Here is a 14554-nt window from a genome sequence, read left to right on the forward strand (position 1 = left end):
GCTTTATACCTGGAGATGTGTGAGTAGACTCTGATCCTCCATGTCCTGGGTTTACAACCAGTGGAAGTAACCCGATACAGGTGCTCTGCAGTGGTTCTAGTAGACTAGCCAAATGAGACCTCTACAACATAATATAAATGTTCAAAAATGTCTTCAAGAGACTTTGCTGAAACATTTGCTTTTATTAATATTTGTTTTAGCAAACCATGGGTGACACCCTGGCCCATTTGAAGTCAATGGCCAAACTCTCATTGACTCCAGAAGGATCAGGATGTCACCTTATGTCTTTCTGAACAGGATAGCTGCTGAGTTACTGCAGTGAGTGAATCCTGCCTGTGAATATAAGGTCAGGGAATCTGTGTTATGTCAAGCCAAGTGTGTCAGCTCAGAGAATGTGACATTACTGCTCCATAGCATAGCCATATCCCACATGCACCAGTGGGACCCAGACAACATCAGAGGTCATCTGATTCCACATCCTTCCAAGTGGAAATACGTCAATTGACAAGATGCCTGGAAAACGAGAGAAAGTGCCACCTAGCTTCTCAGTGGGAAAGAGAGTGTGGAGACCGCCATGTCAGAACAGGCAAATGGGGAGGGAGCAGTGCTGAGCCCATCCTCACTTCCTCATAGAGGATGGTAAGTGGCTTTCAGTAAGCCTTTCTTTTTCGCCTATCATTAGCCTGATGGAAACAAGTAGCATGCTTCGCTGTATTGAAATCATTTGTTGCACTGTTCACAGACCATATTACATAGCTTTGTTGCTTTGTTTTCAGATGCTGAAGCCATTTCTAATCACTTCAAAACAATGTTGTGGTTGGTTTTTAATTTCACTCATTCTAAGATCGCTTTGTATATCCTTACATTAAATGTTGGACTGTCATTTTTAGTATGGTATATGGTAATCATGAAGAAAAAGGGCATATCTGTGCATGACATTCATGATCACATAAGCATTATTTGGTTTTCCCCATACTTCCGTAAATGAAGAGTCAGCCCCACTGCCCATCCAATAGGAGAGGGAAGAAAACCTCAAGGACCAGAAGAGAACAGCCTCTTTCTCAGCCTAATAACCTGTACAGTTACAGCAAAGTAAGTGTGATTATACAGTACTGGGGAAAAAATTATGGAAACACCCGTTGAAGTATGGGCATGCCTTATTAGCTAGTGCTTCAAATGCCACCTAATAATCCAACCATATTAAAAACAAACAAGCAAGCCTCCCACCAGCAAAGACATCCCTGTTGAGAAAATAAGAAAATGGAACATTACATAATCTAATCTGTTCTTCACAATGCCTTGATATGAGCATTAGTAAGAGATGCTCTATTTGGATCATGGAAAAAGTTCACACAGAATAAAAAAGGGTCCAAAGTATGAAATATACCAATGTTTGCAATTTTTCATCAAAATTTTAAATAATGAAAATAATGTCAACATTTTTGGCCTGGTTTGTGACCCGCTGTAGAGTTGGTTGTAAAATTTCAATAATTTTTTCATGAATGTTCAACAACAAAAATTAAACCAAATGTTCATGAACTTTTTTGTACAAATTATATCCCATTTTTCAACCAGCTCTGAAAATATGATACGTAGGATGAAGCTAGCCCCTGTGCAGAGAACCAGCGTGAGCCTACCTTACGCATCATTTAATCCACCGAATCAGCACTCATGTAGGACTTAGGAGGCACATAGGCCTTCCCTATAAGGGTGAAATTCACCAATAGATATTACATGAGCAAAGTTACTACACCTAATAGAGAAACAGGTTTACAGACCTGATACTGAGAGTTTTTCATTTTATATGTTCAGTCCCACCTTCCTTTCTCTCTCTCCCTCTCTTTCCTTCATGCTTTTGCTTTTGCTTTTGTTGGATATGGCTTGGTGTGTATGTAACTTGAAGGTGTTTCCATATTTTTTCAGTTATGTGTATATATTTATTAACTACTGAAGAAGTGTTTGTTTAGTGTGTTAACACAATTTATGTCTTGTGTTAGATGTTGAGTATCCAGACTCTTGAAAGTCAGTAGAGAAGCATCTCAGATTAAAATACAAGAGTTTGTATCATTTACTGACAAAAGATATGGGGGAATAACTGTTCCTAATGGCTATAGCTAATGGGTGATGAGGGCTGTATCTAGCAGTAACTGCTTAATATTACTAGCCGGAATGTCAAAAATATTTTCTTCTGACCTTATTCCATGCATAATTATTACTCCCTCTATCAAAACAAAATTAACATGCTTAGTTTAACAAAGGAAAATAATTGTTGCATTCATTGTACTTATTTTCTTGCTTTAAAAATCTTTTTGTTGTTGTAATTAATGTCATACACACCCTTACCTGCCTTTCTTATCCATCTATCTCATTTGTCTATCACTCTGGATTGTAGGGCCCTGATCCTTAGTTGATGTGGGTGTAAGTAGCCCCTTAGGACTCAATGGAGCTATGCCCATTTATGGTGGCTGAAATTCTGCTCCAAGTACTTAAATTCAGTCATCTCCCTGTCAAGAAATTCATGATTTCTAAGTGCGTCTGTAGTGCCATGGTAATATTCTCATAATTCTTTCCTGACCTTGTAGCTTTGCCTTCTGACTCATGACTGTAAGTATTCAAAGTTTATATCTGCTGCAGTAGAAGCTTCTAGGAGAACATTCCCCATGTTTTCCTTTAAAATTCTATTCTGCTTAGATTCTTATACCATGCCCATCACTCAGCTATCTGAGCACTTCCTTGAGTTAAGAATAAACAGTTAGCATTTTGCTTCCCTTCCTTCCCTTTTCTTTCAATAGACTATATTAAAAAAAAACATATATGTGATATGTAGCTTTGCAAGAAAGCAAGGTCAAACTATGAGTTTTGCATTTGTAATGGAAAGTGTTGATGTTCGTATCATCCTTAGATCCTGTGGGAGTGAATTCCACAGTTTTAAACCCACCTTCTAGAAAGGCCTGTCTCCTGCTCATTAGAGTTTGTCCTAATGGAAACGGCTTTGTTATGAGGAATGGATTGCCAAGAGTGGTCAAAGTCCAGGGTAGTGAGTCAAGCTTTTAGGCATCTTGAGCCCCTGACCATTTAGAACCTTTAAAATAAGGAATGAGACTCTCTGATCTGATGCTCTATCTAAAGGGAAGCAGTGGAGTGCAGAGGAAATGTGCTCTCAGTATGCCATGATTCTCAGGACATGTATTCTGCACCAGTTAGAGTTTTTTCAGGGCTGATGCTTTCATGGCTAAAAACTTGGATTTCAATAATCCAAAGAGGTAACAGAAGCATGCATAATCAAAGCTAGGTATCAACAGTAAGGTTGAGATGCAGTCTCCTAACCACTTGAAGGGGGTAGTATGCATTTCTCCCAGAAGTAGGCATCTCCAATATTAGCTATGGCAGTGAGAAGTTGGGGGGAAAAAAACAAATTTTGGTCTGTTGATGCCTTGTGGGCACACATCTTTGACTTGCTGATGCAGCACTGTGTTAGCAAGCTGGTTGAAGTATTTCTTCTCCTTGTCAGCATTACTTTCATCTCAATAGGATTAAATTTCTGCCAGCTCTTCCTCCTCCATGTGCTACTCTAGCTAAACACTGAGATGGCTGGGTACAGTGGTCTTATCATGGGGCGTGAACAGCAGAGTTGTGTCATTGCCATATTGTTGACATGTAGTCGCAAAGGAAGCCTCATAATTTCTCCTAATAGCTTCATGTGAATACTGAATAAGGCAGGAGTTCTACAGAATAGAATGGTGCTCCACAGGTAGAGAATGGTGGCAGAGGTACAGTTGCCCATCACTGACCTTTGGATACAGCATTGAGGAAAGATTCAAACCATTTCCCAATGCTCCCCTAGAACACTGTTACCTTTCACAGGTAGGATAGCAATATTCTCTGCAAAGAGGTCCAAGAGTATAAATATCTGTCCTATATGCATTAATAGCAAGATATCCATCAGTCCTACCACTGCTATTTCTAGTCAATAACCCAACCTGAAATCTAGATGGGCAGGACCTATGCTATTAGGTGTAGAGGCCAGGAATTCCCATATACTAGAGGAAGATGTAAAGGAGCTATGGCTGCTATTCCTTTCCATAAGCTGGTGTAGAAGCTGCTGAGTACTGTACAGGTTCCATTTAAGTCAATGGCAAAACTCCCATTGGCTTCAATGAAGCCAGGATTTCTTCCTTTGTCACTACGCAGGTCTTCATTATGAATCTGAATGCATTTGTTAAGGGTACTGGGCCTGTGGCCTCTCCCTTGCTTGGGAGGTGGAGCCAATCCTCTTCACACCCCACCCAGAATGGCCACATAAAGCCTAATTATTTAGGGGTCTCCTGAATTACAACTGTCTGATGTATTTGAGGAGTAAAAATCTCTTCTGTACTGCTGTTTTGGGAAGCCACATCTCTCCCTCTCGTACTTCCTCCCCCAGTTCAATCTCTTTGATGTAATCACCTCCTTGGCTCACTACTAAGTTACAGACACCAAATAAAACAGCAATAAAATTTCTGTTCAAAATGAGATCCCCAGGCACCCTGAAAGTTGCCTCCTGTATCAGCATAGAGTTTGGCTTTCCCACATGTGATTTCTGCATTAATATGGATTTTTAAATCTCATTCTTCATCGTGGGCCTGATCCAAAGTACACTAGAATCAGCGGAAAGCCTCCCATTGACTTCAAAAGCATTGGATCAGGCCCAATATCCTTAACAAATGCATTCAGATTCATAAGGAAGAACCTGCCTAGTGACAAAGGGAGAAATCCTGGCTTCATTGAAGTTAATGGGAGTTTTGCCATTGATTTAAATGGAGCCTGGATGTCACCCAAAGCTTTGCAGGGCTTATTAACCAAACTTTATGACAGTTTACTGCAGTTCTTTATGAAGATTAATGAATTATTGTCTCCTCTGCATTCCATATCAGTGAGGCAGAATTTTGCCACATTGCTAGTTTCTGTCAGGAAAAGAAAGAAGGGAAGACGTTTGTAAGACAGGGATAAATCCTCTCTTCATCAAACTTCTCCGATGAATAATAGTTTTTCTTTTAATGTAACTCAGTAGTTTTATAATTTAATTCCACAACAGAATATAATTAGAGTTTAAAATTGGGAAGTATGTTTTCTCTGAGCTGAAAAAAATTATATTATTATTTCCCCTTTATAGCATTTTGCAAACATTAATGAAATTAATCTCAACAGCTTTGGGAGGTAAATACCAATACATTTTTTACAGATGGGGAAACTGAGGCACTAAGGTTACTTGATTTTCCAAGCTTATCCAGAAATCTGATAACACAGCTAAAATAGACCCCACATCTCTTGGCTCTCAGGCTTTCCTTTTAACCATTAGATTGATTTATTTTTCAAAACTTTTGTGATAGTTTGCCCTCTTCAGAAAAAGTATTTGGAGTTGAAGGGCCCAAGCTGTGATCCTCATTCTCCCGTTTTCGAAAAGCTTCATATGTGGTTTTTTTAATTCACTATTTCAGGGCATTCTAAAAGGCATATGGTCATATTAAGGAGCTGAATGTACTTCTGTATAAATTAATGGAAAAATTCCCATTGACTTCCATGTGTGCAGGATCAGGCCCTCAAAAATGGATTGACCTTTTTAAAATGTAATGTTTACATCTAAGGCCGTATTTTCCAATTTTGCTCTGACAATGTTGTTCAGACAATCATTTGTGCACATGATTTCTCCCATACATTTTACTATTCACATACTCAGGCATCATTTCATATCATTTGCATGCTTAAATATTGTGTGCATGCAAATTACCATGAATGGAGGCCCTCATAGAAATGATTACGTGCACAAAATTAAAGGCCTCATTTTGACAACTTGGTCCTAAATCAAACTAAACTGGAATGCCATACCTCTCTGATTTTCTTCTTTCCCGCCCAGTTGTTTCAGATCTGTGTGACTTATTTTAAATATAAATAATATTTTTATATAAAATATATATGTTCCGACGTGTGTGTGTGTATAAATAAAAACATATTATTATTATTATTATTTTATTACTGTTAATCTATTTTTGGTTATGTAATGCAAGTTGTACAATGTGTTTCTTTACAAAAGCTGTGAATGCAAATATGTGTTGGTTAAGGGATGATACAACTTGTGGTAAATGATCTTGCTTAAATAAAGGATACCGGTATGATTTAGATTTGTTTTAGAAAAGCTTATATTGCAGGCAGGTTTCTTTTGTCAAATAATGGTGTATGGCTGATTACAGAGTACACCAACTTTTCTTTCTTGGCATCCACACACATATCATTTATCCTGGAGAAGAAACCTTCACATGCTAAACATCAGAGAAGCTGAACATTTCCTCTCAGGGAGTTAAGGGCACTCAGATATCTCACAGATTGGACCTGAAGTAAATTGCTCTTTATGAACTATTCATCTAGCTCTAACCAATACAAAAGAATGTTGCATTCTCTATACTTGAGTTTATTTTAGCTCCAGTGATACAGGGAATTCCAGAGCTGTTTTGTAGCTGCTAATATGCAGACAAATTCTGGAATACCACTTCCACCTTTAGGGATTTGCAATTGGTGTTTTACTTTTTAGGATGTAAAGATTCAGCTTCAGTTCCTTCGAAGCATGTGAAAGTCTTTATCCAATAGAAGATATAGAACCAGGCAAACTCGAATACAGCACAATGGGGAGAGTGTGCGGTTGAAATCATGGATGCAATTTATTCTTGATAGCAACAGTATGTGCAGATAATGGCTTTCCAGTGCGCTACAGCTGATGAGTACAGTATAAGGCATACATTTCATATTCAAACTTGCACTGTTCCCTTACTGGGTGGGTAAAAAAGGGGTATTTCCGCATGCCTGTAAGTGAAATCCACTCTCAAGTGTCTGTTTGGTCAAACTCTGCCCAGATGCTGGTATGCAGTCATGTATTTTGGATATTCTATTTGATGAATTGTGTGCAGACTATGCGCCTGGCCTGCCACATAGAGGGATTCAACAAAAAAGAAGACACAGATGTGTAAGTAATAAAATATTGCCCTTGGACGTAATGGCAAGGAAACCTCTTAGTCACACAGGTTCTGATCCAAAGTCCATTGAAGCCAATGGGAATCTCTCCACTGACTTCAACAAGCTTTAAACCAGGTTCAAAGCACTCATAACAAGTCTAATAACTCTGGTGACTCACCATGACATCTGCCATACAGAGTCTGCCGTAAATTACGCAACACACCTAAAGTGAGAGCCAAACACTCAAATAGAAATTGCAAAGCAGATCAGGCTCCTAGTTGACTTTTAACTTCAGTCAGTTCAGGAAAGGTATGCTGTGCATATGTTACCTGCATTATTCTAGGTTAGCAACAATGTTCAATACCACATTTTATCTCTAATCTGGTTTAGGATTACATTATCATCAGCTCTTCCAAAAACAGTACTGCACAAAATTCTATCCTAGACAAAAGTCAAAGTGAAGAATTTGTTGTGTCAGTTTAAAGGAACATGCTTTTGTCTGAAAACCAGCATTGCAAGTAACAATACTCTTATGGAAAGTCATTTGTAAGCAAAATATATGGGTTTCTGTTTTTTTTCAATTTGTTTATTTTGTGCGACTGAGATCACTGTATGCATAATTAATATTTCTGCTAGGTATGCCTGCTTGGTTACTCATTTCCCCCTGTTTTGTGAACTCAGGGGCAGGTGCAGTACCTGAATTTTTTTTATTCTTTCTCTCTCCCTCTCTCTTTTTTACTGAGTAGATTTCAAATTGACAATTGCCCGTTGATTTGAATGGAAAGTTCTCCATTGACTTCAACAATGACCAGGCCCTTAGTGCTTTTCTAAACTGTTGTTCGCCATACCTGGAGATGAAAGAATGCCCATAGATTATGCTACCTGTATAAAGTTAATTGTAAACAAACATTTTTTGTGAAATTTAAAATGTATTCTCCGTATTAGTGTACAGTATATACATTTTCACTACAAGTTCAGAAGAGCCACGAAAACTGTGCCTCCAAATTTAGCCTCACAGTTATATAAGGTTTACTGTGTGGTTAAAGGCACAGGCAAAATACATGTCTTGACATACAAACCAGCACTTTTATATGCACATCACATTTGCTAGGAGCAGAGTTACCTGATCTGTGCACACAGGCAGATGTACACAAGGATATGCTCAAAATCCATTGACCTATTTACTGACACATTTGAAAGTTAGCTGTTTAGGCCCCAATCCAGTGATGCACTTCACACAATATTTAAGTTTAATCATATGAATCATCCCACTGAACTGAAAAGAAGCTATTTCCCCGGACTTCAGCAGGATGCCCCATATGCTTTTAATTAAGCAAGTGCTTAACTGCTTTGCTGGATCAGGACCATAGTTTGCAATAGAGTGAATGAATGAAGGTGTTCAGTTTTAAAACAACTTTCTGCTTTTGTGTTAATGAAAAACTTCAGAGAACAGGATAGGTTAAACCCTCTGACTGGAATAGGATCAATTAAATCATACAAAAAACCCCAAACATATTTAGCTTTATATTTGGAAGTGTTAACATCACAGTTCTAATATGACAAATTGAATTTGGCAGGCATTATAAAATATGGTTTTGAGTGGATAGAATTTTTACCTTCAACATTGCAGGATATTGGTAAGATCTCTGTGCCTTTTAAAGATCTACTATATTATTTAAAATCCAGAAATAAATAGCCGTTGTTTGGCAAAAACATTTACCTTATTAGCTTGCATTAGGCTTGCAATGTTAACAAGGATTATTTTTCTTTTTCTTTTATGTCTTTGTCTAGTATATATAAGTGGATTTTTGTGTTTATTCCTTTTAGTGCATAAGGATTTTGTGTTCATAAAACCATTGATAATGTTTCACAAACATCATGGTGACCACAAGGAGCCAACACTCTAAATGTAATCTATGGCTAAGCAGTTATTTGTATGCGTTATTTTTTTGATAGGTGACATGTATGCAGTGGTTGCATGGGGACCATACAATGCTGGAAATGATTGAGAAAAAGCGTTGTTTGTGCAAAGAAATAAAGGCTCGACAGAAATCAGAAAAAGGACTTTGCAAACAGGACAGCATGCCCATTTTGCCGAGTTGGAAGAAGAACACTGGGAACAAGAAATACAGCCCCCCTCCTTATTCCAAACAACAAACTGTTTTCTGGGACACAGCGATATGACCAGACTGTTGCTGATGCCATCACTACAATGTTGCAAGATGCACAAGTAGCCTCCTTTCTTAATAAGGCAATGCCTGTGACATAAAACTTAATCTGCAGGTGACGAACTACCTAGTGAAAAACATACCAATGTGGTGCTCACCTGTCAATCTAAAGAAAAATCTAAATTTCCAGCTGATTAAGACATGTATATTTATTAAGGATTTTTTTGGATCCAGAAGATATTGAAATGTAAATATTTTGCCAATCTATTGAAAACACCTGAACTAATACACTGTTTAAAATATATAATTCAAAAATTTATGAAGAATTTTACTATATAATATAACTGTTATATTGTTTTATTAACTATTTTATATGTGGTATCCTAATGCTCTTTTTTTGTTGTTGTCATTTTTAATGATCTTACCTGCCTAAATTTGGCCTCTGTACAAAAGCATGTGGTTGTACTTTTGTTTAACAAGTACAATGTACAAATGAACCTGGTGCTAAGGCTGTAGAAGTTCACTAGAGTCATATTCATTAGAGACATCCGTTGCTTTTGTTCTTCTGGGAAAGGTTTTGGCAGGAAGTAGTAAAAACTGTAAACAATGCAAATAAAAATGCTTAATTTGGATGTCCAAATTGCATTAAAAAAGAGTTGTTCTGCATCAGATTTTTTGTAAATTTACTATTATAAATTGCCCTTCTTTTTATGTCAATCAGTTATTAAAGTCTCCAGTGATAGTTCCTAGGCTACATTTGGCTAACCAAGTAAACAAAATTTACTGCAGAAAGGTCTAAAATAGACGCTCTTCCTTCTTTTATTCAGCTGACTAGAGGAGACCATGGTTCACTGTGACTAAGAATTGTACATCACATGATAATGAATTAACCCATTGTTTATCTGGTTAAAACAGTGGCAATGCACCCATGATTCCTGTCCACATTTGTCTTTGGTCCAGAAAGTAAAGGTAACAAAATCTGTTTATATTATTTTTAAGTACCCCAAACATCCCTAGTTGGGTCTGTATCAAATTGGAAAGCATTATTAAAAAAGGCCTGACCCAAACTCCACTGACATCAATGGAAAGACTCCCATTGGCTTCACTTGGCTTTGGATCAGACCCACAAAGCACCTTTCTCTCAAGTAACCCATTTCCTGTTCCTGGCTGATCAGATAATTGGGTCATAGTCCTCTGTGACATCACACCCATCCTAAGAGAATGCTATGTCATGACCAAAGAATTATGACCTCTTGGTTTTAACAGGAGAAAGAGATGGCTTATACTACATATGAGGATGAGAGCTGTGCATTAAAATAGCTTCCAAAAGAAACGCTTTAGGGTGAACAATATCTGTATTGCCATGGAGTGATAAAATAATTCTATCACATATATTTTGTATATGTAAAGTTCTATCTATGCTTCTGAAATTTGGCAGCATGAAAATTCCTCTTTAATAGTCCTTTAAAAATTATATTCTCTGAGAAGAAAAGATGTGTTGTTTGAACTTATTGTCATATTGGCTTTTCTTTGAAATTATATTGCAGCAATGCCCTGGGCATCACTGCTGATCAAAAAAACCAAAAATAACCAATTTTAGTAGGTTTTTTTGTAATCTATATTACTAAAGTTTGAGTAATGCTTTATCAGTAGTAGTTTCTTTCCAGCCTCTGAAATAATAATAAAGTTTTTAAATATTTTATAACTAATGTATATTTTGATGTCCAAATTGAGGATTTCTGTATAAGATAAACAAAGAAGTGTGTGTTTATATGTTTGTATGTATATTAGCATTATGCTATATGTGTGTTTATATGTATAGGTGCATATATGCAAACATAGACACACTCATTTATATATATGCTGTATATATGAAATGTGTGTGTGTTGTTGGATATACAGTGGCTGAAATGGGTACAAAATTTAGATGAAAATTTAAAGATGCCCCCACAACCCAAATGATAGAAAACATAAAAACCACAAATTGTGAAGGAATCTTTAAATAAATTTTGTACCCAAAAGGCACCAATTGTATATTCTGCCTACTCATTTTTTTTCAAAAAAGAAAGAAAATGGCAGAAGAAAAACTCAAGAGATCTTGCAATGTTCCAGAATCTGCTGGAAAGAGAATGACTTGCTGGTCGTGCAGAATATGTTGAAGTAACAGGTTCATTACTCAGAAAATGTTTAGAATGGTGAAATGCATTATCTTCCTTGTTATAGGTAATTATAAGCCAAGAAAAGACTTTCATATCATCAATGTGAGAATTTTTTTTTACTTGGTCCCTTTCACAAACTGCACCAAATCTCTCTATTGACAATACATATGTATGTGTTCAATCATGATACTTCTTGTATACACTGGCCTCTTCCTTAAGCAATTAGTCGTTTTAAAAATGTTAATATTCCCTTTCGAAACATTCCCCAAGAGCAGTTGTTCATCACTGACATTCTTCCCTCCAATGGGAACATCTTGAAAAACCTTCAAAAGAGGCAAAATTACAAAACCTTTGGGGAAGTATAAACAATTGTATATACAACCGTTCAAGGTTTGTACAGTATCCTTTTCATATTGACATATAGGAATAATTATGATGGTACCGAAGCATTCTGGTTGTAAACAGATTTGCGTGACCATTTAAATTACCACAAAAAACACGTATTGTTTTGCTTATATAATTCAGCACAATAGCCATGATCCCTTAATTAGCCAAATGCTTGCAGACCACCATTGTATGTCATGTAGACAATAGCTTATATTAATTATTGTTTGATGCCACATGAAAAATTAAAATATAACTTAGCACTTATCTTCAAAGCACTTTAGAAACGTGAATTAAACTGCACGCCTATGTGAGGAAGGTGAGATTTTATAGAAGGTGAGACTGAGCAGAGATGTTGAGTGATTGTCAAAGCCAATCAAAGCCAGAGCTAGGAGTAGGTGCCTGTCTTGTGCTCTGACCATTTGGCAACACTATCATTTGGCAGAGTGCACAGCCTAAGAGTAAAAGGTGCATCTTCACTGCAGAGAACATACCATCAAAATGCTGTCTAAACATTTTCTACATTCCCTATTGTCTCAGCAGTTTCTATATCACAGGGTGAATGATCGTGTTTGGCAACATGCGCTCATTAAAGCTGCAGTTATATAAATATGCAATCTGTATATACATACAGGCCATATATATACACACACTTATGAAGACTGTATATATGAAATTGTTTGGTATGCACTTACTTTGCTTTAAATTCCTAAAGTTAAACATTATAGTGTAGCAATTTGTGTAAAGTGCACTGTGATTTCAAGAAAGCACAGTAAAGTCACAGGTCTTGTTATTCTTGCACTAAAAATGTATTTACGTATATTAGCAAATGTATGCTTACTTTTATTGCTCTTTTTAACAAATTAAAGCAAATGGTATAAAATGGTATTTTTTCTTTTAGTGGACTATGGCATTATGTTTTTAAATTACAGGGTTTTTAAATACGGAGAAACCATTCTGTGTTCATTCCAATGTAATATGTTTACCGATATCTTAAAACTGAATGTCATATGGCTTTTTTTTTTCATATTTCATTAGAAATGTCAGGTATGTGCCTGAAATTGTGTAGGAGTAAGGAGTAGCTAGAGGATAAGTGTAATCATATATTATTAACCATTTCTATATACACAGTATAAATACATAATAATTTTCTTTTCATTTTTGTACATGATTTTTTTAAGTAAGATGTAATTAACTGTACTTTGATACTTCTGAAGTAATAAGATGTTGTTTGGAGATTCTGCTTTCTTTAGTGCATTGACAATATTTTACAATAATTTAGTGCTTATTTATTTGTGCTCCAGTGGAATTATAATAAAAGCAATAGTTTAAAATATCCTGCCTTTTATTTCTGTTTGTTGGTATCTACTTTAAAACTGCTTGTTTATTAGGGATTTGCATTAAACACTCTCTTGAGGAAAAGTGAAATAATGGGCTTTTATATTCATTCTGATGCAATTTTTTATTGCATGTTTTATTAGGGAGCAATAACTTGATCATTTTAATACTCTCTGGCTAGGCCTGGCTGCATGAATGTCATTAGTTTCATTCTCAACTTGAGGGATCATTATTTTCTTCCGAGCCAAGGGCCAGAACTTACCCTATGAATCTGCTAGTGGAAAGATTCCTCATCTCCTGATCTCCCGCTTTCTGGGTGGAAGGAGGAGTGTCACCTTGATGGCACTACCACGGTCTGCAGAATCCACAAGTGAGGCAGGGCAAGTATGCATCATGCTCCGATCAACAGTGTAAGGAATCTGCTTACAAGTCAATGCAGTCCCAAGTGATCCCAGCCTGTTGTCAACTTCAGGCTCTGTTGAATGTGAAACAGAGCCTCTGCAGGGGAATTCCACAGTGACTGTAGTGGGCAGGCTAGCCATGCCATGAAGATGTTGGGGATGGCAAGCCCTGTGTGCTCCAAAGCTGGTATAGAACTACATGGCCTCTGTGTGAATGACCCTGGTCTTCCAGTATTGCCAATTCTTGCCGTATTTTGTTAAAGCTCTAGATCCTGCACTTCTGTGATTGACAGTATCTCCCATTGCATTAACAAAAAAAGAGAGTTCTAGACCTCATGGTTGCAAAGAAAAGCTTGAAAACATGAACTTAAAGGCTCCCAAACCAGTAAACAAATAAAAATAATTCAACTTTTATTATTTTTAAAACTCTTTTAATTTTTAAGCCAATCTCATGTAGGGTGACCAGATAGCAAGTGTAAAAAATCGGGACGGGGTGGGGGGTAATAGGAGCCTATATAAGAAAAAGCCCCCAAAATCGGGCCTGTCCCTATAAAATCGGGACATCTGGTCACCCTAATCTCATGATACCTGGTGAGCCTGACTCATGATTTTTGAATGTTTGGGTTTGGCAATAGTGAGGTCTCAGGGGTTCTGCAGGATTTGGGAACTGCTCATTCCATGGGGGGACCCTATCCTTTCTGCTCCCATACCCAACCAGAGATCTGGTGAAGTTACTATAAGGGTATGGCTTGATATTAATATATTTGCTGTCAAAGACATAGTCTTCCTATTACAAGGAACAAGAATGAGCACTTCTTTGTTGGTCCATCGCTCCTTCCAGATCTTAAACTGGCAAAAGGAGGTAGCAGTGTCCTTGGCAAAGTAGTGATTTTATACAAAAAATCACTGTAATCAAGATTCTAGAAGTTTATGTAAAAAGCAACAGAGGATCCTGTGGCACCTTTAAGATTAACAGAAGTATTGGGAGCATAAAGGTGCCACAGGACCCTCTGTTGCTTTTTACAGAGTCAGACTAACACGGCTACCCCTCTGATACTAGAAGTTTATGGTAATAATGAGCAATACATTTAGTATGCCAAAGGAAACTATCCATGTTTCT

The 14554-nt window shown here is 37.0% G+C and overlaps 1 protein-coding gene across 1 annotated transcript in view; it reads left to right on the forward strand.

The window, feature by feature from the left end:
• NYAP2 (neuronal tyrosine-phosphorylated phosphoinositide-3-kinase adaptor 2) overlaps positions 1–13031 on the forward strand; it is a 177248-nt gene extending 164217 nt beyond the window's left edge. The window contains exon 6 of the mRNA XM_054038887.1: positions 8941–13031. Coding sequence (XP_053894862.1) covers positions 8941–9168 — 228 coding nt within the window. The 3' untranslated portion in view covers positions 9169–13031. The remainder of the gene's footprint in view (positions 1–8940) is intronic.
• Positions 13032–14554: the final 1523 nt, after the last annotated feature.

The sequence above is a fragment of the Malaclemys terrapin genome, chromosome 9 (assembly GCF_027887155.1).
Source record: "Malaclemys terrapin pileata isolate rMalTer1 chromosome 9, rMalTer1.hap1, whole genome shotgun sequence".
NCBI classification, from domain to species: Eukaryota; Metazoa; Chordata; order Testudines; family Emydidae; genus Malaclemys; species Malaclemys terrapin.